Source organism: Bombus huntii, chromosome 6 (assembly GCF_024542735.1).
Source record: "Bombus huntii isolate Logan2020A chromosome 6, iyBomHunt1.1, whole genome shotgun sequence".
Taxonomy (NCBI): Eukaryota; Metazoa; Arthropoda; class Insecta; order Hymenoptera; family Apidae; genus Bombus; species Bombus huntii.
The window spans coordinates 3,194,915-3,222,492 of record NC_066243.1 but is presented as its reverse complement, the minus strand read 5'-3'; the positions used below and the strand labels follow the sequence as shown (position 1 = coordinate 3,222,492).

The 27,578-nt window shown below is 32.5% G+C and overlaps 1 protein-coding gene across 12 annotated transcripts in view; it reads right to left on the bottom strand.

Moving 5' to 3' along the window:
• The window catches only part of LOC126866589 (acetylcholine receptor subunit alpha-like), a 382,525-nt gene that overhangs the window by 234,526 nt on the left and 120,421 nt on the right, over positions 1–27,578 (bottom strand). For 10 of the 12 annotated variants that reach the window (XM_050620377.1, XM_050620376.1, XM_050620382.1 and 7 more), the window contains one exon: positions 12,387–12,496. In XM_050620377.1, the coding sequence (XP_050476334.1) occupies positions 12,387–12,496 (110 nt within the window). Of the gene's footprint in view, positions 1–12,386; positions 12,509–27,578 lie in introns of all 12 variants that reach the window. The other 2 variants (XM_050620384.1, XM_050620387.1) reach the window with 1 other exon arrangement.

The following is a 27,578-nucleotide window of genomic DNA, read 5'->3' as shown; positions in this document are numbered from 1 at the left end:
GTTCGTTTCTTACGGGGGAGAAATAGGATCAACGGAAACAAAGTCGAGTGGTAAATCAACGAATTCAAAGACGTCGATGATCAATGTGGTACATTATTCGTTGGAACGCGATTCAGTGGTACGCGACCATGCAGTCGAATATTCAGGTCAGTTGGCCCTTAATCGATATATAAGCGTTCCAGAATGACCTTTGAGCGGTCAAGTGAACCTGTGTGCATTTCCGTATGCAGTCGGCGATGCGTGGGCGTGTTATCTCGCATTTCGTACGTGCGCCTGGCACCGGCACGTACCGTCAATCCGAGGCAAGGGATTCTCGGGTTAGTCGCGAGGCAGAGTGCTCTTCCATCCTCGTTGATCTCTCCACGTAATAATGCTGTCCTACTACATCTCTATCTTCCAACTGGTTACCTATACAGCGCTTCATCAAACACAACGTCTATCATTTTGTTTTAAGCACGTTAATTACTGTCCATGGCCGTGATTGTGTTTCGAACTTACTCTCTTGCGAGTTGAATTTTACATCTTGACGATCCTTAATACATGCATAATATATTTAACATATTTAACATAATAATTTAATAGGTTTAATATATTTAATATATTTATATAATAGATTTTATAGTAAGTTTAATATATTTAACGTAATGATGATTAAGAAAGTTCGTGTTACTCTATGGGCCTAGAAAAATAAACAAATTTACAGTACCTGTCCTGATACCATTGAGAAATGTTGAGTGACATTTTAAATTTATTTTGAGATATCGAGTATTATTTGGAATAGATTTAAATTAAATTTTGTAAATGAAAATAATAACTCTGATTACTTCGTAAGTGATTCATGAAAATACGACATTAAATTTTCATAATATCCATTGTAGATTTCTGAAATGTTCCAACTTAGATTTGGCAGAATAGGATAACTTTTGTTTTACTTCCTGTTGATATATATATATTGGGTAAGTAATTACCAGATGAATCTCCTCCAGGCTATTCATCCTGTTGCTTGATAATCGTTGTTGTCTTGTGACTTTATACAAGAAAGAAATCGATCGTTATTATATAAATATATACATGCATATATATTTAATAATTATAATAAACATACAATAATAATTATATATATTTAATATACATTTTATATTTATTTTATTTCTATTATTTTATTTTACTTTATATTTATATTAATTTTATATTTATGCAATTACGAGATACAGAAATGCATAGATTGTAAATAATATGCAAACATATATAATACATATATGTACAAATATATACAATAATCAAAATACAATACCTTTTACAATACCTAATAGATAAAACAAATTTCTATCTTGCTTTTATCCCTCTAACTGAGTTTACGGAAATACGAATTTGCATAAAAATCTGCAGTTTAATAATAATCCTTCTTGTATGAAGTCACGAGACAACGATGACTATCAAGCAACAGGATGAATAATCTGGATGAGATTCATTTCGTAATTACTTATCCAAGCAACGAAATTACCGAGCCAAATGAAAATAAAAAATAAAAATTTCTGTCTTTCAAGTACGGAGGATTGTATTTTTCGAGTTTATCCGTGGTAAGTGAAAAGTTTGTGTTTTATTTGTTCAGTTTTCTTTTTAGTTTTTGTGGTTTCTATTTACAACTTTAATTATAAATAATTATTAATAATTTAATTATAAATAAATGATATTTTATACCAACTGTAGCTAAGTATTTGAGGCAGAGGTTAGTAATTATGGAACTGAACGTGAATCCATTGTTTGAATGCCAGTAATAATATTACATATTTAATTCTGCAATCCTATTCAATATTACACACGAATTAATTTCATTCCTCCAATATTGGGAACGAATTTGCATAATTTACAAAAGTTGGATTCAGAGTAAACAATACTAAATATCATATTCAACATTTTGATTTAATTTTTTCTTACTATAATACCAGCTAGTAAGTTTATTATTAAATATCCTATGACAAAGCTTAGATTTTCAATACTTGTCCTTAACAATCTTCTATTTTTTTAACTGTTTAACTGATTTTTTAAATACAATATTAGAAGCAACTTACCTATTACGTTTTTGAAATTTATACGATCTTATAAATTATGTTTAACGTTATATTTACAATAACATCTACATGTGTTTATTTATAAAGAACATGAAGTTGTACGATATCCTCTTACGCTTAATATAACTGCAGAGAGCGAGCTCTACGTTTTCGAAACTGACATATCGTAATTGCTTCTTGCTCTCTGTCACACGTCTGGTTTAACAATCAGTATTCTACTTGTCGAGTGCTCATATATCTATCTCTACTACTGATGCTTATCATATTGTTTTAATGGGACATTTCCATTGGCATATCTCTCTCTCTCTCTCTCTCTCTCTCTCTCTCTATTAGACAGTTATAATCATATATTAAATTCATGAAATTCTCGCTATTTGTCGCCATAGAATTACATTATATGTATATAACAATAAATACATTATGGATACTGATAATTAAATTTAGTATACTGTTTATGATACTGTTTATGAGTATCAACTATATCTATAATCACAACTGTCGCAATGAAACTGCAAATGTCAAATTATCTTCCATTGTAATATAGATCCTCTCTATACAATATATTACTATTATACTGTTATTATTATTTGTTGGCAAATTTAATTCAGTAAACAAAGCAAAATCTATCTGCCTTAAACAATTAGTCAATATAATATTTAAATGAAAATAAAGTAAGTGTAACAAAATAAAAACCCCAAACAAGTAAAAAAGAAGAAGATGGAGCGAAATGATTCCTGACAAAAGCTTGGACGAAATTGATATAAAAAAAGTAGGAAATATGTGTCAGACAAGCGTGGAATTTTGATAGAAACCAGTTAGAATTTATTGCTTTTATAATATTCTTCTATCGTCTGAGAAATATTGCGCTTTTCAAAACTTCGATTTATTGGAACGAAACAAACAATGGAAACAGAAATAAAAGAAGCACAGTGTTGAGAAAATATTTTTCACGCGGTCGACGCGTCATGCTGGCAAAAGATATCTCTGACGTATCATTTCATTAATTACTAATTCTTACAAAATATTTTTACAACAGCAATCTTTATATTTTTGATATATCGAATAAACTAAAGACTATGAAACGCAGTTAATGATAATGTCTTACCTGACTATTGTAGTTTCTTCGTATCAACGTGAGGAAGAGTTATTCACCGTTGTAACATTGTGTCGGATGATATAATTGAAATATTATACGTAACTGACATCTCATAATTCTCATTGTCAGGTAGCGAAATTGAAACTAAAGTCAAGTTTCAAACACCAGACTTTGTTACGAGACTACAGTTTGGCTTTATTGAATGGCAACTATAATTCCTGTTAGTGTGGTAGAATGTGACTCGACGAAGACAATGTGTTCAAAGGCAATTTAATATTACACGATAATACCAATTCACGTGAATTATGTTTGCAGTTAACACCTTTTACGAATATATTATGTTATATGAAACATTTTGGAATTTCATTAGCGTTGTTACGAGGCTTGACTATGGCCATTATATTGGTAAAGTTTGGAACAAATATGATAATGAACATAGAAGCAACAAGACGTTTAGTGCAAGTATTTTGTGTATTTTATGCAACAACATTTTATTTAACAAGCCTCGATACATATCCAGTGGGACCATCTTTACATATATGTTTGCAGTATCTTGTAATTTCTATAATATAAACTGGCAGATTTGTTTCAAATTTGTAGTATCTCATCATAATACTAAGAAATTTACAGTGAATATCCTGTAATTTCTGTATAAACTTCCAGCTTTGTTTCGAATTTAACCAATATAGCCACGGTGGTCGTGTCTCATTACAGTGCTAAGCAATTTTCAAAATGTTTTATATGCCAAATACAATATGAACATAAAGTTTTCCATGATAAGTGTCCAAATACTTTTGTGAGCCAGTGTATACTTACAGTGATACATTATATTTGAACATATCTAATGTAACATATTACACTACCTGATATATCTTTTTCTTTATTTCCACAATAAACCAACTTTATGAATATTTTTCTCTCTTACTGCATGCGCGTGTATTCGCTCGGTGAATTTCAAATTTACAATCTCAATGCACAACGATCGATTCTGGATTATACAAATTATAATTTGTTACCTTTATACATGAATTTATACATTATGGAAATTAAAATATATTCAAAAATATACAATATACGAACGGTATCAATATGTACGCGGTGATGTGCATAACTCGCGTTACGCCAGCGAATTAAATTACGTTAATACACGGCGGTTTAACTTGCCACGCGTTTGGTATAGCACTGATAGGCAGCAATGTTTTCTGATACGGTTCACCGTATCAGCCATGCATATACGAGCAACCTTTGCGAATGCTTCTCGAGCTGCTATTCCATTTAACGGAACATCGATTTCGAGGAGGCGACCTGTTAGGACAGATTGGTCGAGTCGTTTATGCCACCGTTCGTACAGGTAAGTGCTACAGGTTTCGTGCAGAATGTGTTTTACATAGTTGCGCATCCATCGTGAACAAATGCAATTGCCCACTGTCTTTACGCTTTAATTAAAGCGGAGTCGCGCCTTTGAACTTCGCAGCTCCGTGATTTTCGGAAATGAGAACTTGCGTTTTCCATATAACAGCAATTACGCTGCTGCTTGACTTATTTTATTGTATCAAGAAACGGATGTTGCTCGCTCGCTAAGCGAATCACTGAAATTGTGTTCTTCTTTCTGGCGATCTTAAGATCTGATGATGGAACAACTGATGCAACATGGTGTGTCACAATCATGTAGAAGATGACAAATTGTTAGAAATTTTACAGTTTTTATTTATTTCATTCATACGATTTCGTCTATATAGAACGAATGAAAATAACAAGAAGAGTAATTTTTGTTATAATACTGAAAATAGAGATTGTAATTTATCCATATTTTTTAGGATTGTTTAAAATTTATATTGTAGATATACATTTTCACGAAAATGGATCTCAACACTTTAAAACAGAGATCGATAAAAATACGCTAATTTTTATTATATTTTTTAAATAGATGATCCTCTTTGAATGTCATCTACGTAGCTAAATTCCTCGTTTAAGAAACAGCATTTTTACACCAACTATTTTTCTCAACCTCATAATTTCCGACATATTCTGTGAAGTATGTTTCCAACCCCTAACTTTGGAGCTATTTTTCCCCCCTCAATAGGAATGTTAGCTTCTAGGGAAATACGTGTCAGATATTTTTTCCAGAACTATGTCGTACGTAAGTTTCGCTAAAATCGACGATCTGTGCTTGGTGATATTCCCTTGTAGGTCAGATATACTGATAAGTACATTATTTTTACACGATGGGTAACTTGTAAATAAACGTTTTGCAATGTACAATATACATATTCGTTTCGTTCCCAATGCTGCAATTTTTTCCGGAAAATCCGATTATTTTTTCCTGTGATGCAATCACAGCGTCTGTTATTTCAAAACATTTTGAGTTTCAAATATTAATCCGTACATTGGTTGATGATCAATTTCCATTAATGATTAAAAAAGTAATGTTCCTCTATTGACAATGGGATTTTTTAATTGACACAGTTAACGATGGTTATGATTAAACGGCCATTCACGAGGCGTGTTAGTTTGTTTAATTTATCTTTCACGTACATGATATGATTACTTTAACATAGTAACCTAACGACACAAAATTAAAAATATTTTTCGCGTGATATTTAATTTCTTGAAAAATACAGTAAAATTTTGTAGTTTTTGCAGTATTTCATTAATGAAGATAAGGGATGAATATTTATAACGGTTTCTTTATATCTGATTTTGCATCTTATTTAAAACATTAAGATCTAAAAATTGGTTAATTAAGCAGCTACTTAATCATTTTAATAGCTGCATTATTATGCTGATATATTATTTTAGGCTATGACATATTATGAAGAATATTATACTTATACTTGATCGTTCATGGTACAAAATGACAGCCACAGTAAATGATAAATCACAGTAATATTTTGTCGTTCATCTTTTCACTATAGTTCATTTTCACCATTTTCTTCTTTCACGTAAAAGGATCACGATAAGACGAACGTCATCAAGAACTATGCTATCTTATTACCATTAAAAATATGTATTAAATAAATATATTAAATATAAATATATAAAACATGTATTCTTTTCGTAAAAGTTTATTGTAAAATGCAGACTCGTTAGTTTAAACAGAAAAGCCTTTCGTTATGCAGTAGCCTTAAAAGTTTAATGTCAATTAATTACGCATACGAAATACACGCTTTACACCTACAAATTTTATTGAAGCTAATATTTTCGATAGAAATTAAATTGAATTATAGAAACAAATTCTTAATTTGTCTTTTCCTCGGATAATTTTTCGAGATATAGGATATCTTTAATAAATGTAAACAATCGATATGTAATTCCATTTTAACATCCAAACATTCTGTTTATATATATATATATATATATATATATATATATATATATATATATATATATTCGTAACTAAAGTAATCTAATACTCTAGAATACTATATATTGGCTTAAAAAGAATATAATCAAAAGGCAAAAGAGATATTTCCAATCCCCCCGCAATATTTTTTTATTCCGCCATTTCCACGTTTTTGAAAGGCTTAGCTGTCTTTTTAAGCCGCTTTGATTTTAACCACGTCGACCCTCTACAGGCCAATAAGTCTAGATATTTATCAGGTGTTCTAGTTAACGATTTCACTTTTCGCGTTTCCCATTCATTTTTTCACCCGGTATCAATTGATGAATCTCGTTTCACAGCGACGCAATAAATCTCTGCCTTTGTAGGCGACGAACGTCACGGCGAAAAAAAAAAGAGATGAGAAGAGAAGGACGAACGTAACGAGAGTGACTCGAGCAAAAGTGAGTGAAGCAGAGACGAAACAACTGCAAGTTAGAAATAAGGAGGAGATCGTCCAGAGCAAAAGGTGGAATAAGCGAGAGACTAATGGAACCGCGAGAAATCAAGTTAGTAAAGGGAATCTGTTGCCAGAGGAAGGAATTTAAGGAGGGAAGCACAACCCGCCACAGAATACAGTGATAGACAAAAGTACTCATAGTACAGTTTGAACTGTACAATTAATTGATATTTCTATATTATAAAAATATGTTATGAAATATTATAAAATATCTTCTATATATTAATAATATATTAATATAATAAATATAATGTGATACTAAGATATATTATAAAACTATATATTATAAAATATTATATATTATATGTAATATATAATATACTATAAAAATTTCTATATCATAAAAATATGTTATGAAATACTATAAAATATCTTCTATATATTAATAATATATTAATATAATAAATATAATGTGATACTAAGATATATTATAAAACTATATATTATAAAATATTATATATTAAAAAATACAACGAGTGAGGATTAAAGGGAATGGCATGTACTGGTTAACCAACAGCCGTTCCAAACTAAGTACTCAGGAACAACATATAGAAAACAGACTACTAATCTGTAAAGGCATAATGAAACCAATGTGGGCGTATGGCGTCCAACAATTATGGGCACATCGGCAGAAAGTCACAAAGTGGAAACCTTGCGATCAATCGTACTTCACACAACAATAGACGTACTTTGATACGTACGAAATAAAGAACTACGCCAAGATGTTCAAATCTTCGCCATAAAGGAGAGAATTCAGCGAATATCCGGCACATATAAGTCAAGAGCCATAAGCAAGCCAAAAGTGCTAGCCAACACACTGAACACTGACAGTGTAGTTAAAAGACGGTAAAAAGGAACAACTCAGACCCTTTTGACGCAAGATCAAATATAAATATATTCTTGTAATAGTGCTAAACCAATTGGAATTGACATCCACGCGACATCCTCAACAACTGAAACAACTTGCTAAATATCCTGTAGCACAAATTGCAAATCTATTAGGAGTTATTTAACAAAAAGAATAAATATATTATTGACCTGGATACATGTCTGTTTATTATACTCAGATACTTATGGTAATGAATGTAAGTATGCAGAGAAATGTTAATTAAATTAGTTGATTATCCAGATAGAAGTATTTGTAGATAGAAGTAAGTCATTATTCTTGATATGTACTACAATAAATTGAATGCTTAATAAATCCGCAAAAATAAATTATGACCAAAATTAGAAAATGTTTACAACATATGACATTGCAAATAATATTGGAAATAGATGAAACTGTAATGCTGATAGAAGCTCTTATATATTCTCAACCGTGATCTTTTAAGTACGTAATTTTGCTGTTGTAAAAAGAGCGAGTTAATTTCATTTTTTTAAACGAATGCTTATTGTAAAATAAACTTCTTTAGATATAAATTTTTCCACAAGAACATGCCTGGTATATATGTAATGCGATATTAATTCTACTAATAAACCATGAAAAATTCATTACAGAAATATTATAAAAATTCAGTATTTCTCAGTAGCTCCAATAATACGTTACAACTAAAACATTAGGTAACAAAAGGTAACAAAAGTACAAAATACGTTTGCAATTCAGCATATAGTGCGTAAATTAAGTATGTTTGATACTGAATGATAAATAAATGTGTCTAAAATTGAATTCAGTTTAGACGATACATTATTTCGCTTTAAAATAATTTGTCGTAAAGTGCAAGCTTTATATTCACAGTTTTTGCTTCACGTATTCCTAATGATAAATATATAAACTTTTTATTAATACACATAACACAGAAATATCGAATGTGCTCCTGTTTCTCAAAATGTTTCTTCATTAACAGATCGAAATAAGGGCCCATTTCATATTCGTTAATTTTCCACACGATCCAACCTCGTTCAAAATACCAAAGTACCAAACACCTGCTCAGTTCTTATCTTAGATATTTTAATTTCATATACCCACCTTATTAAACCAACACTTAATATAACACAAAACAACATCGAATTCAAAACTGAAATTAGTTACGACACGCCCGTTGCGTTTAATCGTGGTAATTTCAATCGAATCGATACTCGCTACGAATAAGAAATAGACGCGCAAAAAGTGATTGTTTCTTCGACATATATTTTACGATATCGATCATTCGACGCGGGTTTCGAATCCACGATAAATGTTAATGTCTCGTATCGCGTTAATCTGAAGGATCAGCGAATCCAGACGCAGCTTAAAAAAACAGTGATTAGCCGTGGATGTGCAGTCGTTCGAATCTCGAGGAGACCGTAAACGTTGCGGCGTATAATCAAAGGAGATCCGCGGCAGCGTCGGAAGTTACCGCGGCGTCGAACGAGCGGAAACGTTTCTTTCGTGACCTCGGCCCGTTTGTCAAGAACCATTTACACGAACATTCGCCGCAGCGCCCATGTTTCATGCGATATGAATAATAATCTATCCGGTAACTACATCGAGAGCTCGCCGTGAGTGTCGAACACGAGCCAAAAACCGAGGGAAAAGGAATGAAACAAGCTCGTTTGGGCTCTGGCTCGTTTATCAGCGAACAGGGCAAAAGTTACGCAAATATGTGCTGGACTAGGACGCAAGAAAACTGCGAAACTGCTGAACCAGTGCTGGCTTAATTCACCTTCCGTTTCAATTTATTTATCGTTCCTCGTTTTTCTTTCTTTACCGATCGTTTTGGTGTTCGCCGAGAGACATCCGTTCACAGAGTAGACGGATTCAGGCCAGTGGCGTGAACGAATTGCGCGAATCTACGATATCCGTATTATCGGGTCAGTGCCTGGTAGCGATGATAGCTGCATAATAGCGGCGTTTTCGAGCTACATAAATGTCCCGATAATGGGAAAATAATGATCTATATATATATATATATATATATGGGTATTTCAATATTGCACTGATAATCAGTTCCTTCCCTACAGCGCTATATGTATGAGAACTTTATGGATTCACGCGTCTGACAGATATGCTCTGTCATCGGCTAATTCGAATAGCGCGTACGTCCCGAGAGTCGCGTCACAATAAATTCATTTCATCTAATTTGTCTGCTTTATTTATTAATTTTTGCTGCCTCGGTGTTCAGCCTCTTCTTTCGAAAGTGAATTCATCCGTGTTTCGATTTAGGTGAAGCTTTGAAAATGGGTTCCTTTTAGATAAAAAGAGAGGATTTTAGGCAACTCGAAGGTTCAGACACTTTCTTAACATTTCTTCATTTTTCCTGTTTCATTGTCCTTTTCGATGTGCGATGTTGCTCTCTGATATATGTTGAGTCAAAAAATTGAACGTAGGCCAAACCGCCTCTCGTTTATTAACGTGTTATCGATACAAGCGAACAAGTGTTGTTCAAAAGTGGCGGATATTTCTCATTTCTCATTTCAATTCAATTTTCGGATACGAATGGTACGATAAGTGTTTCTATAGATAATTTGAGTGTTCATATTTTTGTTACCGTGTTCCCTGTGACGATAATTTCGTTTAAAATCTGAGTACGTGCGATCAAATTTTTGAATAACTGTAAATCACAAATACATGATATTTACATTAAATTTCGTAATTCAAAGTTAATTGGTCCATAACAAATACTAAATACAAATCTAAAAATTGTTTGGCAACTATTTCTGAAATTCGAGATACTGTTTTTTCGGGAACAATCGTTTAGCTGTTGCACTTGCATCTCGTGTCAACGTTTCGTAGACATTGCAGTCTACTTTTTCAGAGCAAACCTAACACTCAGAGTTTCAGGCCCCGTTGTCTTCAATTATACTTGCGAGTTCAGTCATCAGTTTGATCAGCCGACTGGAACATCGCGCAGTATAAATGAAGACACTGGGAAGCCTTCAGTTTCGAGGGCTGCGCTGAAGAAGTAGACTGCAATGTCTACGAAACGTTGACGCAAAATGCAAATGCAACAGCCACGCGATTGTCCCGAAAAACCAATATCATGATATTTCGAAAATGTTGAATCGAATAGATTCATTTTTTCCTGTCAAAAGATTACCTGATCGCAAAACAACAATCGAGTGTGAAAAATGGTATACAAAACATGAGAAAAGGACGAAATGGAAATAAGAGGAGGCTCGGCTTATGTTTAGAAAAATTAAAAAAAATGACAACTTTCGAATCGCTAAAAGTCCTTCTCCTCTTTTTGTCTACGAAAAATCTACTTTCAAGATTTCAGGAGAATCGAATCACGGACATTTTCGGAAGACCTTTAGAATACCGAAAAGGCATTAAATTTGTTTACTTCCAGTTTCTACGAATCAATCATGATTAAATAACTTAAAGAACAGTATCAAATGTTATGCACAGTTTGAAAGATAGAACCTATTTTTTTTAATAAAATGTTCAGACAACTGAAACAACGAATGCTCAGCGACATTTCGTGCAACAGCATTTTAAATAAATAAGCTTTCGATCAAGCGTATTAATCCCGCAATTTCGTTATCGATGCACTGCGAGCAAACACGAATAATACGGATATCAACGAGATTCGATTCGATCAAAAGTATTTTTTTAGTTTGCACATCGTAACATTTCGTTCTCTCGGTTCTAAGTAAACGAACACCAGCAACTCTGGCAAACATCGGATAGGGTACACGTAACAGTAACGCCGAAATGGGATGAGAATCGTTGATGAATCTCATTCGTCGTTCACGCTGGAAAGTTCGAAGTTAATATTTGAAAATCTTCGAGTCGACGATACCTCACATTTTTCCGTAACTTTCGGAACAACGTCGCGATATGAGATGCACTCCGACATCAAATAGACTGTACTACTTTGAAATGCAATATGCACGACGATGGTACCTCTCTTGTTAAGTCGAGTGGACGCTCATTTCTCCTTTCGTTAATTTGTCATAATCTGACGTGTGCACGAACGTGTACAGTGTACACTGTATTAGTCGGTTAATATCTTTTTGCAGAAACTTTTGATCTCTTGAGTTTGATGTTCGTCCTTTGCGAGATGAGGAATTTCCACCGAGTTAAATTCATTTCGTATCTCGTTACATCGCGAACAAATGTTGGGTAAATATTAATTAAAAGATGACTTCAGGTCGAATAATTAGAAACTCTCATCTTCTTGCTGTTCGTTCTTTACGACGCTGGAAATAGTAGAGGTTTTACAATAACAAAAGATCTTCTTTCGATCTTGGCTGGTCTCGGTGCTTCATTTTGCCAGGAAAGTTCGGGATTTCGATCAAAGTGCAAATGACGCGTAGATTTGTCGAAGAAATGAACACCCAATCGATTTCAATCTCTCGGCAGCATGCTGTGCCACTACTATATGTATAGAGTATGTAATGTGAAACTATAGAAGATGTAATTAGAATATGGAACAAAGAAACAGCAGACAGACTCACTTGTTGTAGAGGACTATGTCGGGCCGCCATATGTGGTCGGATGGCACATGTAACATGTGAACACCACCGTACTCCTTCGGCTCCCATCGCAGTTTGTAGTCGTACCATGACTTGAAACAGCCAACACAAAAAATATAACCATATTATTGTTTCTCTTTAAAAAGCACATTAGATTTAGAAGAAAACAACGTGTTTCGAATAATGTTCGATAGTTTTGAGAATTTAAATTAAACATCGCGTTAAAAAATTATTCTCAAACAACGTACCCAGCCATTTATTAATTTTGCCACCTTTAACAAATACGTTTGCATGCAGCTGGAAAATAAACATCAGTAAAATAAAATTTAGTCCGAAGTAACTTGTAGTTTTGTTCAGTACATACCGGTAAATATGACCATTTTAAAGTTTATTATTTATTAATTAAAAGCAACGAAAGCTACACCGAGCTATTTAACTGTTTGATACTTGGCATCGTTTCTACTTTGTAGAATTAAAATAAATAATAAGCTAAGTAAGCTAAGTAAAGGACGTGTTACGGACTAATTAATTCTTTTTTCGTCTTGTTATTTTCTCGCAATTTTCACTTACGAATAGAATTTGTGACGATAAAGGTAAAATACACTCCACGCGTTTACATTATCAATGGTGTAATCTTGCACAAAAATTTGAATTATTCTCTTTATCCTATAATTTTTTTGTATATCTGCAGTTATGTTTATCGCGCCTTGTATTTATTATATTCGGTTTTTAAATACTACGATTAATAAAAATTATTAACATATTACCTATCAGCTTGTGAGTACTAATAATTCACCCTGTATATCCAATTGTTATATTATTTCATTGTAATAGTTATGTAGGAGATATAACGTGGAAATCTTTCTCGACGACTTGTGTCAGCCTTCGATGTTCGCGTCGAACTGAGCGTCGATAATCTAAACATTCCTCGACATTGAATCATTGCGATGATCGGTTTCAGTCAGTAGCCGAGCAAATGTCAAAACAATATAAAGTACAAAGTAAATGAACGTAATTTGTTTTCTTTGATATGATTAAACCTTCTCTCTATCGTTATATATTATATATCAGTTATATAACTATGCTGTAATTGTCAATCCATCGCATATCGATTATTAACGATGTTTACAGTATATTGAAATTGTTATCATGAAACGTCCATTATTAATAAAATTAAAAATGTATACTTTAGTCATTTAAATTAATTAAATTAAAATTGTATTTATTATTATTTATTTTAATTGTAATTATATTAATTGAATTCAAAGCGTACAATTTAAGTATTTAAATTGGTACAGTTGAACATCGATTAATGAAACATCAAATACTGCCAACTTTAAAATAAAATCTAATATGAAAGATTTAGTGGTGGTTTCTTGTATGATATGTTGGAGAATAAGAATAGAGACTGAAGAGAAATGTTACATTTTATTCAAATACTTTTGTTCTCACGTGCGTACAATAGTTCAAGGAGTAAGTTACCTTCTCTCTTATGACAACAAAATAATTCGCATTTTAAAATGAACCGACACAAAACCTACTACACTTGCCAAACTGTACGATAAACTTTAAATCGCACCCTTGACTCGCTAACACCCTGCAAAACTGGTTGTTGAATAATTGCAAACAAAAAAAAAAAAAAAAGAATTATTCGATTCTCTGAAAAATTCAACTTTACCAGGAACGTTTTGATATACTTTGAATCATAAATAGGCTGCGAATATCTATGCATTTGTATGGAATTTAACACTAGAACTACCACACCACTCAAATTGACTGGTTTTACAATTTTATTATACAATTCCTACTTCATGTTATACTTTCTTTCCGCAATGATGTAATGACTTTCGCAACGATAACTAAAAGAATAATATAATGAATTTTATTTTGTCTTTTATGTATTCAAACTGAAAATAATTTTGTATCAAGGCTACTTATACCAATACCAGTCAAAATGACCGATACTTGTCAAAGTGTAAAAGGATCCTGCAATCTGTTTATCGAACCTCAATTAACCAGTTTCCTCGTTTGCAACTTGCCACACGTTTTTAAAATTTTTACCGCGTATCATTCGATATGACGATATCAGTTATCAGGAAAATTCCAGATCGATCGCTAGAGCGCTAGATGCTAACACTAAAAATACCACATCAATCAAAATGATTGGTTCTACAATTTTATAAACGTGTCAGCCCTCGTTTAGGAATCCCAGATGGATTAATAATACCAAAAATCTACTACATAACATTGAATTCCTTCTGTAAGAAAGTAATAAATCAATAAATATAAAAATATTCTATTATTACGTATTTTTTAATATCCAGTCATTTTCACTGGTTTTGGTAGAAATAGCTTCGTGTTAACTACCGGTAGTTGTAGTATTAAATACGCAAAAATGCATAGAACGTATAATGTAACGTACAAAATATTCCAAGTGGGATGTTAGTTGCAATATATAAAGAATAAAACAGAAGCCTATTTAGAATCTATATTTGCCTCGTTGCGTTCATAAAAGTATGTTTTTGCGCAAATAGCCGCAAACTTATCACAAGTATACCTAAGTATCCAATGTAATTTGATCGTAAGAGTAAATCTAATTTGCATGATGTTTGCGACCAGATGAAACTCGCTGGAAGAACTGGATACCGTATATCCATGTGATCTATCGGGATAACACGTTGTCTATCGACGCAATCTTTCTTACGTTCCACTGCCGTTGACGCGGACAAACATGTTCGCGCGCATACGTTTACCCAGCCTGTGACAGACATCGAGTTCACATGTAAAAGAAAGCACACGTGTCTTGTATACGAGAACATATCGAGGCAGAAAATTGTTCTCGGGAATTGGGCGGGATTTCACGATCTCGCGTGAAAAAGGGAACATCCCCGGAGGACGAAGCAGTCGCAGGGATACGAGAAACTTAGAAACGCTACGGATAGATCTAGTCAACCGGTATATAGTAAAAATTGGAACGTATTTCCTGGTAACAAGCGGACAGGAAAAAGCATCTACCTTTAGGTGCTTCGCTCGATTGTTACGTCTTGGCAGATTTTACGATACATGCGTATACATATTTTATGAAAATCGAGCCACATAAGCGAGATCTTTTCCTTTCCCTTTACTGTACCTTATGGAATTGTCGGGTTATGGATCAATGTTATAAACCCATGCTATGCTATAAATATTTGTACTTCATAAAATGCTCGTACAGTGAAAGTGTCGTATTCGTTGTCTCGATTTTTGCGACACCGTCTCAAAATTTCAAACGGATAATTGTGCTTGATCGGGACTTGAGGAAATTAAATAGAAAATTTGTCGTTACAATCGACTGTAATATCGAGATGGTCACTCTATACGCTTTGATAAAATAAATATTATGATCGCGAAGTCCTTTCCATATTTTTCATCTAATTATAATTATCGTGGAAGTTTAAGTGGAGAAATCAATGAGAAAAAATAATAAATTATCCTGCGAGCATCTGTGCATAAAAGACGTATTGAAATAACAAGAAAGATTGTTCCAGTAATTAGAAGAAATTGATAGAAATCATCGTAAAAAGTTATACATTTATAACAATCATATTCGTCAAACTACGTTATGTTAAATAGATCGAAGATACATACTATAATTTAATATATACTTTATTAATACTTTGCTACGTGTAATAATTACCATTTGTATTGAAAGCGCGAATATTTTAATATCTGAAATTGCTCAAAGATTTGTATAGTATGCAAAGTAAAGATGGAACAATTCTTCTTTAACACAGAAATAAATTATGTATAATGTTGTAGTTATTTTTATGATGCATTACAATAAACCTGATATTTAATAAAAATTTTAGTTTACAGTTTCTAATGACTACTAGCAAATTCAATCAGAACAAGCATCTTATACAAGTGTTACACAATTTCGACAATTTCCTTTACCACGTTATATTTTATAATTTTTCGATCGATCCAATTTATCAAGATTACGTTATAGTTATTAACGATGAAACAGCAGGAGAAATAATTGTTTCATCAATTCCACTCACGCAATCGAGCAACAGCATAAATAAGCTTAAACGCGAATGAATTCAAACGTGTTTTATTGTTTCATCCGTATCGTTTGTGTCGACCATCACTCGAAAACTCAGTGTCCAAACCAATTTCCATTTGTTACGACACAAACGGAAAGATAGTACAACGAAATATTACGTGATTTAACAAATACTAAATTGAAAAGCATAAAATTAAATTAACGATTTCTGTCCTATAAAATACCTTATCAATAATAATTCTAATAAATAGATTGCGAATAAACGAACGAGTGGTCAACGTTATAAGAAAACGATATCCAATATTTGCTATGCCTTGCACGATTATTAATCAGAAAGTTGAGTATATTGACGGATATAGTTATATGAAATTATATGAAATATCGAGGGAAAAAAGTATGTAATAGATTATTCCAGCAAGACTTCATTTTCTGGAAGCATAATTTAATCTTTGAAGGGAAAACGACGCAGTCATATCGCTTACTCCTGTGCTCGGGGTTCCCGCGAAGGGAGAAAGTTGCTGGAAATTCGATTGCCCTGCGGCCATTAATTAGTGGCCAATTATGCCGCAGGGGCCCGCGGACGAAACTTCCCTGGGAATTTCTTCGTGGGAGATCCAATCAGAGATTCTCTTTGCCGAGCAACTACGCTACCGCGTGTAGAAAGCATTCATACATTTGCCTTTAACGATTACACTTCAATTTTCTCTTCTTAACATCATACGGTCTCGTCTTTAGCTTTTGCAAAAATTTCTATCCGATAGCAGATGCAACGTTTCCTTGCAGTTCCAACGTAATGTAAAAATACAAATTTAGCTAATTGCAGTTATTTTCATATTATATACAACTGAAGGTTAAAAGTTCTGGAATCTAAGTTCAAAGACTCTGTAGTATTTCCAGTAATTGTACTTAATAACAGATAAGTGACATTTATGAATATACGTTATTGAATAATTTAGAAAATAATAAATTTTATTTTATTAATAAAATTTTTTATTGATGATTTATTAATATTTTTATTATATTAACTTGATTAGGAAAACAAATAATTGAATATCCATATACTAATTAATATAATTAATAATATTAATATTGCATGGAGAACGGAATGATAAATAAATGTATTACAAGAAATATACGCTTTAAAATAACAAAAAGATGCAAATGACAAAGGTATTGATATAATTTAATGATTTTTTGGAACGTTTAGCTGAATTAGCTGAACAAACAACATTCCATATGCTGCAATATGTATACCTATTGCTTATGTTTTATTTACATTTATTTACTTATTTATTTATTTTTTATTGTTTTCTAAATCACGATTAAGTTTATATTGAGACAGGTTTGAAAATAAAGCGTAACAGATATGTTGTAACTTTTTTTACAAGTCTTTACTCTTTAGCGATAGGCGATGTCTCGAATATCGATACTTTTCAATTCAAATATCAATATTTTCTATCGATATTCGATGCGATGGAATGTAGGAATGTTATATTATTAGCTTGTAGGTAACAGTATCATTAATACAATATCGTTTTCACTCACACGAAATCGAATATAAAACCCCGTTTCACGTATTCGTTACTTACTACTTCTACGACACAACACACAGCGATCTTCACGCGACAACGATAAATTCAACTCTGACTCTCTCAACTCTCGTTACAATGTTTTCCATGCTCGCTTTTTTCCAAAACATACCTTGGTAACGCTCACAACACTCTTTCACAACGTCAACATATCTTGGCAACGCTAATAAACAATTACCCCTCATGCCACGTCCTTCCCTGATGTCACACTATCCCACATACATATTTCAGTATGGATACCTAACTCATAAATATCGAAATTCTCCAATCGAATTTTCAAATGTATCGAATAATTCACATCTGGGCAAACTAGCCAAGAAACATTTAACGCTAAATGTGCAACATCCGTTTTGTTTGAACGACTACTCTCCAAGGAGTGCAGGGTCCTAGACAAAGCAAAAAGAAATAAAAAAGAATCGCCTAAACGAAGAACATTTACAACAATTGCCTTTTTTTAGTTTCACTGTCTATTAAATTAATTAATTAATTAAATTCGACAATTATGTCTATCCTAAATGTTCTAAGGAACATTTAATGTCAATAAGTGACCTATTTTCATTTTTTCTTTTTTTAATATTTTGTAAATTCTAATTATCTACGTACATATGTAGTTACTAAAATACGTTTACACGAAAGAAAGTTATCGTATTACAGCGTTAGGGAGCATTAAGTACCTGCATGCTTTTGTTAAAAATGAAAACAAAGCGTGTAATGTATTGCGGAAGTAGCGACGTAGTTAATTGCTTGAACGTGCAAGAGGTTTTATCGATTTCACTCGCGAAAACAAGGACACTCCCGGTTTCTTTGACCTGACTGCAGAATGTTACCGCAAACACATAAATTCAAGTTTGATGATCAGGAAAATGGCTGGCCCATCGACTCAGCCTCGTAGATCATAAACATCCACGTGGTCAAACACGTATTTATTTGTTTCACCTGTATGCGTCATGAATATTTACTAATTCTACACGTGTTTTCCTATGTTTCTTGCTGTGTGTTAATGCTTGTTATTCCAATTTTCTACAATATATTTACAACCCACGAGAATTATTCACGAACGCACACCAAAACAAGTAATTACATTTGAACGTAATTGCGAGCAAACTAATTTTAAAATAGATACAAAATTATCGAATAACAAAGCACTGTCAGGCATGAATATTCAGATTCCACATAATAAAATCATTGATTAAAGTGGTGGAAAATTACAAGAAATATTTTCTCTTTCGTGGGAATTAAAAGATTTATTTCTGAATTTCAATGGGGGTTCGTTTAATTACAGACCTACGTGTAAACTGTTCTAATTTAACATGTTGAATGAATCTTATTTCTCTAGATAAATATTCGTTTCAAGAGTTATTTTGTGTATATTTGTTAAAAATTATGTCGGTACGATTAAGTTACACAAAATTTAATAAATTTGATAATTCAGCAACGTTCCTATCGATAGAATTTTACAGATTGGAAAGAAAATTCGTAGCAATCGACGAAATCACGATTTAATTATGTTTACACGCACAACCACTGACAAGCCTAGAAAAAAATAATCGTACAAGTGCAGAATGTTTATCGTTTCCTTCGATATTTTTTGCCCCAAACATAATCTTTTTTCTTCGACACGATCTGAAACATTAAGGTGAATCAGCCTGTATAATAATTGTGTAATTTTCTATTGAAAACTTTACTATTCTATAATATTACCAAAATATATTTGAGATAAAAAATAGCGTCAGATAATTTAAAACAAAAAAAAAGTGTCTATTAAATCAAGATTTAAAAAATATTTATTCAAATCAAACTGCTTTGAATCATGTAATGATAGCTAAATCGAAATTTTCACTCTGTGAATTATAAAACACCAATTTCATATCCCGAAACGAGATTTTTTACGGTCAACCCATAAAAACGCACGAGCTCGTCAATTTTTTCTTTAAAGGCTTTCTTGGAAAGCTGTAACTGTAGTCGAGGTGTGAAGAGATCGATAAAATAACGTGTTGGTAAATTTTGCATGCGCTCTAGCCAAATTTATTGCCAACTGCGTGTAAATAGGTTATCAGAGATAAAAGTCAGGGACGAATTTATTTTTTATTCGAACATAGTTGGAATTTTGACAAGTATATTTCCCACGGTAAAGTAATATCAAACATTAAACGCTAATCCTTATTACAAATAAATACACTGTTATACGTATCTTTTATTTAGATTTTATTTTCCTAACGATTCCAGAATTGTTTCTTTTCTTTAGTATATGAAAAAGACTTTTTTTCACCAATTATTAATAAATATTTTTGTTTGAATATATATTATGCTCTGTATATTTTTATCTTATAAAATATGATTCTGATATTTCATATTTATATATTTGTTCAAGTGGTTGTATGGGGAAGACAATTTGTTAAAATTTCAGCTTAGTTTTACCTAAAATAGATATATTTTTCATTCGTTAGTTAATTAATTAAACCTTGTAAAAATACATCGAGGGTTGACAAAGTTAATCGTAGTTATTTTTCACGGCGAGCACAAGGTGAACGACTACAATACATTTTATCTGTAAGGAAAGTGAAATAAATAAAATGCTGTCGATATAGTACGTCAAAGATTGCTATTGCAAGTGACGTTCGACCGCAATCTGAAAATATATTTTGAAGAAAAATGGACAGAGATGGAACTGCTGCAAGGCTTTGTTAAAACACTCGATGATATACATACGTCGGTATATATAACTTCTGGCGAAAACTTCTCGTATAAATAATTTCTTTCTGTCGAATACGTTTTACGTAGGTGTATGTATTTGTTGAATGATGCCATTCGATTCATAATAATTTCTATTACAACAATTTGCCATTTCTAACAATGCTGTCATATGAATCGCATACGTTGTAGAATCGCTGATTCAGAAACCAATAATTATAAAATTATCGCCATGAACGTGAACGAGATATTTGTAACATGGCAATGTATTGCGCCCAATGAAGCGTATTGTGGTTTAGAAATAGGCATGTATGGTAATGAAGCGATTGTTGGCACGTGATATCTCTTACCCAATTTCAAAGTTCAATGCTCTAACTAACGGTTTCCAGAACAAAATAATTAGAACATTGTTCGTGGCTTACTAAAATCTATTAATTTTGAAGATTACGAAATTAGAAATTATCACGCGAGCTCTTTCCCATAAATACTATTCGATAATGTTAGATTGTGTAATAATTCTATTTTTATCATAGAACCGTAATTACATTAGTTGCAGTGAACGCTTACACGACAAATATTGCTTATAATTGTATTATTCAGCGACGACGAAACAAGAGAAACGAACACAATGAGTGTCTGTTAAAAGAATTATTTATTAGCGTGTACGTGAAATATAGCAATCATGATGTAACAAAAATTAGTACAATCTCGTTTGGATTTAAGATGTTTCAAATGATTGAAATTACATTACTATTATTATTATTATTATGTTACATTATATTAATTGCTTAAATCTAAAAAAAACGTGAAAATACACATGTACCGAATTTCTTGATAAAGGCACAAAAGTTTCGGACCTAGTAAGATAAATAAGTCGTTTAATCGATTTGTAAGGGATGATAAAGCAGAAAAACCTGTTTTAGAAAATGCCAACGAACTTATAGCGACATTAACCTCCCTCTGGTCTGTCCTTTTGATGGACAAGAAATTTCGTGAATTGCAAACGATATGAAAGAAGCTGCGCGAGCACGCGCGATTCCTCGCTTCGATTCGATACCAGTATTTTCCCTAAAGCATTAAAAATCCGCTTGTTCGTTAAAACAAAAGCGAGATTGAGATATAAAAGTTGGGGAACTGTAGTAAGATTAAACTGCAGTCTCCATTTTCGCAGCAATAAAAAGAGCGACAGTTATCAGGGGACTTCGACACGACACAATTCCCATTGTTCCTCGATATAGATTGAGAAAATCGAATGGCGAATGACGAGAGTGTGAGAGGCAAGACGGTTGAGGAAGCAAGAATCGAAGCGAGAGATTCAGGACGATGGCCAAGTTCAAAGGGGGAAGGGAGTGCAGTTTGAGAGTAGAGCGGAGAAAGAGAAAGGTGAGCAGGCGGACGGATGAACAAAGAGGCAAGTAACCGATACTAGTGAAAAAGGAAGCAGAGATATAAAGTAGAAAGAGAGTTGAGACGTGTCCATAGATAGAAAGGCCACCGGTGTGCTACTATTGTTATCAATTTATTTCCGATGTATTGACTGGTCGCTAAAAGGGACGCCGTCATCGATATGTGATTGTGAATCTCCACGGCAGAAGCCTCTACGAGCTATCGATTCCACCACCTGTCGACCGCAGATACATCTACGTACTTGAAGAAGCACGTCAGAGAGATTTCCGATGGTCCTCATAGCTGGTGCTGGAGATGCCGGTGGAACTGAATGTAATTAAAACTCGTAGCAAGATTAATTCGTACGCCTGTATACAGTTCCATTGAAATCACTGATGTACATTTCACCGACTGTTTTTACCGAGAACAATTCACAGATATCAGACTTGATCGACGACTATAACTTTGACCGACAACAGCTTTAACCGGCGACAGTATCAAAGTATTAACCGACAACAATGCCCTGCACAGAATTTAAGTAATTCTTGGTTGCATCAAGCTCGAACAGAGTATAACTTTGATTTAGAGGATTATACGAGACTGCATTCTCTGCTTTGTTCGCGTACAGAATATGCATGTAGTTTCCTCTCGATTATCATCGCTATCGATTAAGATTGGTTAAAGTTTGGTTTACAGTAGCGATCATAGTATAGTGAGAAAAGTAGGGTGAAAATCGCTTACACGTAATCCGATGAAAGCATTCACAGCAGATGGTTCGGTCAAGTTAAATGAGAATTTCTTAACCGTGGCGTCGGTTTCCTAGTGATCAAAACCGCAATCAACAATCGAAAAAGAGCAAGGAGAACGAGAGTTTAATTCGATCTGTATTTCAGCCACAAAAAGCATTGTGATACATCTGACAAATTGTGGATCGATATAAAGTGAACGAATAAGAATGAAAGAGATTGCAACGGGGTTTCATTGTATCTGATCGTTTAGTGTGAATGCCTTGCTAAAATTTTGATTGAACATTTTGATTGATCGTGAATTGACCGTAGTTTTGACGAGGCTTTGATGTAAATCGACTCTTAACCGACAGCAAGTATGATCGATTGAACGATCGACACAGAGTTCAATCAATTGTTTCTAGCAAATTCGACCAACTACGAGTTTGGTTTAGCGTTATATCAGCCTGCGCCCTAACTTTATCAACCTGGAGAATATTTCGATCATTATTGTTATCAGTTAGTACTACCGTCGGTTAAAGCTAGTTTCGGTCAGATGTCGTCATTGATGAAATCTTGTATGGCCTGGTGACGATCAAGTTAGACGTAGATTAAGTCTGCAGTAAATTTAGTATGGTGCAGAAAGATCAAATATAATGTAAATGTAATGTAGATCAAGTCAAGTGTAGATCAAGTCTAATGTAGATCAAGTTTACTGTAGATTAAGTCAAGTGTAGATCAAGTTCAGTGTAGATTAAGTATGGGGTAAATCAAGTTTATTGTAGCCCAAGTCTAGTGCAGATCAAGTCTAGTGTAGATTAAGTATGGGGTAAATCAAGTATGGTGCAGAAAGATCAAGTATAGTGTAGATAGATTAAATCTGAGGTAGATTAAGTCTGGTGTAAATAGATCAAGACTGATGTAGATCAAATATGATGTAAATCAAGTTTGGGATAGATCGAGTCTGATGTAAATAGATCAAGTATTGTGTAGATAAATCAAGTCTGATGTAAATAGATCAAGACTGATGTAGATCAAATATGATGTAAATCAAATTTGGGGTAGATCGAGTCTGGTGTAAATAGATCAAGTATTATGTAGATAAATCAGGTCTAGTGTAAATAGATCAAGTATTGTGTAGATAAATTAAGTCTAGTGTAAATAGATCAAGTATTGTGTAGATAAATCAAGTCTAGTGTAAATAGATCAAATATTGTGCAGATAAATCAAGTCTAGTGTAAATAGATCAAATATCCTGTAGATAAATCAAGTCTAGTGTAAATAGATCAAATATCCTGTAGATAAATCAAGTCTAGTGTAAATAGATCAAGACTAATGTAGGTCAAATATGATGTAGATCAAGTTTTGGGTAGATCGAGTCGGATGTAAATAGATCAAGTGCGGTGCAGATAAATCAAGTCTAGTGTACATAGATCAAGGTTGGTGCAGACCAAGTCTAAATCAGGTCTGGCGTAGATCAAGTCAGATGTACATAGATTAACTTTGGTGTAGATTAAGTCTGGTGTAGACCAAGTTTGATGTAGACAGATAAAGTTTGGTGTCTATAGATTAAGTCTGGTGTAGATAGATCAAGTTTGGTGTACATAGCTCAAGTCTGATGTACATAGATTAAGTCTGGTGTCAATGAATGGCTGTCGAGAGGGCGAGTTTTACGAAGAAACTCACAGCAAACTGCTTTAATGAAATGTTTGTGCTTTTATAACGAGATCTTAATGTATCTCGAAAATTACGCCCCTAAACACGAAGAACTGTTGTCCTTCGGCCTCTTTATTTTAACGAGAATTCGCTCGTTTCTAAAATGAAACGATGTTAATTAAAACAAAATCTTCTCGTTATTAACGAATTCACTAAAAATAAAATTTTTAGCTTATATTCTAAAGAGAACAAATTTGTTCAAGCTTTAATTTATAATGAATGTGAATTAAATTTCTTTAATAAAATATACATGGATACTATATCTAGTTTCTCCTACTGCACACTGTTTAATACTTAAAAATTGATAATGAGAAATTCCATAAATGCATTAGATTAAATACATAAAATAAAACGACCAGAAAGTTACTTGCTAAAATGAATAAAAAATAAAAATTTTAACATGAAAATGTAGTAAAATTTTGTCCATTAATACTGTAGCAAATTTTGCCTGCTCCCATTTTTATTTTTTGCTCAGAGTAGTAATAGATATGGTTCTAATTTTTATAAAAATTATTCGTATAATTGTAATTTTCATATTCTCGTTCACAAAGTCTTCGTGATGTAATTTTTCGTTGTTACGACATTATTACTATGAAATGAATTATTAGAAAAGAATAAATTATTTTTTTATTAAGTTTTAACCAAAATCTTAAACTCGTTAGTAAAAGATTATTCGCTGAATTAAACTTAAATGCGTGAAAATGGACGTTAATGAAAGATTCCTTAAAAAATTTATCCATTTTGTATTCAAAGAACATTGAATTTACTCTATATATGTAGAAAAGGATTATTTCTAAATTTTATTTCCGTAGCATCATATCACAAAGGGTGTACCAAGATTAATTAAACATTTTAAATTAATTAAAAGATTTTAATTAACCTTTTATAGGATAAAGCCGTAAAACCGACATTTCTACGCCGTGCGTACTAGAAGCAAAGAAGAATCGCGCAAATTAAATAGGCAAAAGCGCGTAATTGTCAATTTTCTACCAAACAAGATAACAGCGGGATCCTATTGTCGTTTTATCGACTTTCAGCGCGGGCAATGAGAAGTGAATTTGTCACCACTTCCGTTCCATGGTTAGAAATAGACTCGATTTTTCAGCAGATTGAAATGAAATTGAAATAGTTAAAGAAAAGCTTTTAAAATGGCCATCTGAATTACCATCTTGAGTAATAAAAGTTTCATTGTCCACGGTATAATAATGTTAACTCGAACAAACTTTTTTCGTAAGACAATGCACATTATTACTTTGCCATTTGAAACTTTGATCAAATATTCGTAATAATTTCGAGGACTCGCTATTAAAAGCAAAAATATTTAATCGGTTACTATATTTTGTGCATAATATAGATCGGATATTTTACCGCTCTTAACATTATAAATTTTTACATATTCTTTTACGAAAAATTAACTTTTTCATTCAGTTCTAGAAGTTCAAATGCTTTAAAGCCCTTTAATTTCTCTTCAGACTCAGAATAGCATTAAAAACATCGCAATTCACATACTTAAAAATTTGACATTTGACCAAATTGGAATAAATTTGACCATTAATTTGACTTTGCAAATGAAAATTCTAAAAAACATATCAATCTTCTCGTTAGTTTTCGAACTTAAAATGGTTACGGTAAAATCTATTTTTAATTTCTATTTTATTTTACCAAACATAGTCATTTATTTATTCCTTTTTGGATGTTTTGCAGCAACATTTACTTTAATATAAACTAAAATGTAAAATAAATTAAAATAAACTAAAGAAAACAAAAATTAGAAAAACACTGAGTGATGTTTAAATAATCAAATTGTTGAAATAACGTCCCTTTTAGAAATGACATAAAAATCGTTTACAGGCGAATATTTTATCTTCTACCTTTCAATGTATGTCTCCTTTGTATAGTTGAAAATTGGATCCGTCTATTAGATCAATCGTTCGTGTTCAAAGTGTTACATATTCAATATAATCATACTCACCATCGAATACAAGAGTGCTTTCATCACTTTGGAACTTAAGTTATTCTGCTCGGATCGATGAACATTTTGAAGAACCAAGGTCTTTAACCTATCTACCAATTTAACCTGCATTATACATCGAAAGCTCCGGTACTTCGCTATTCTGCTCCCAAACCTTGTACACGTTAATCCAGCCGTACAAATGTGTAATGCTGCGGGAAAGTTTTGTCGGTAGATTAGAAATACCATAAGAAAATGTTCCATTACTTCATCGTACAAATTAAGGATAGCTAATATTACTTTAATTTTGTTCTTATTACGATGTAATATCTAAAAGCTATTAATAAAATTAACACTAGAACTACCAGTCAAATTGACTGGTTTTACAATTTTATTTTAAAATTCCTACTTCATGTTATATTTTTTTCCGCAATGATGTAATGACTTTCGCAACGATAACTAAAAGAATAATATAATGAATTTTATTTTGTCTTTTATGTATTCAAACTGAAAATAATTTTGTATCAAGGCTAATTATACCAATAGCAGTCAAAATAACTGGTACTTGTCAAAGTGTAAAAGGATCCTGCAATCTGTTTATCGAACCCCAATTAACCAGTTTCCTCGTTTTGTACAACTTGCCACACGTTTTTAAAATTTGTACCGCCTATCATTCGATATGATGATATCAGTTATCAGGAAAATTCCGGATCGATCGCTAGATCACTAGATGCTAACACTAGAAATACTACACCAATCAAAATGACTGGTTCTACAATTTTATAAAGGTGTCAACCCTCGTTTAGGGATCCCAGATGGATTAATAATACCAAAAATGTACTACATAACTTTGAATTCTTCCTGTAAAAAATAATAAATCAATAAATATAAAAATATTCTATCATTACGTATTTTTTAAAGATCAGTCATTTTGATTAGTTTTGGTAGAAATAACTTCGTGTTAACTATCGGTAGTTCTAGTGTTAAAGTTGTGAGTTCTTATATATTTTTAATGCTAATACTTCGTTGCTATTGTCAAGTAATTACCGGAGAAATTCATTTGATTTTTTG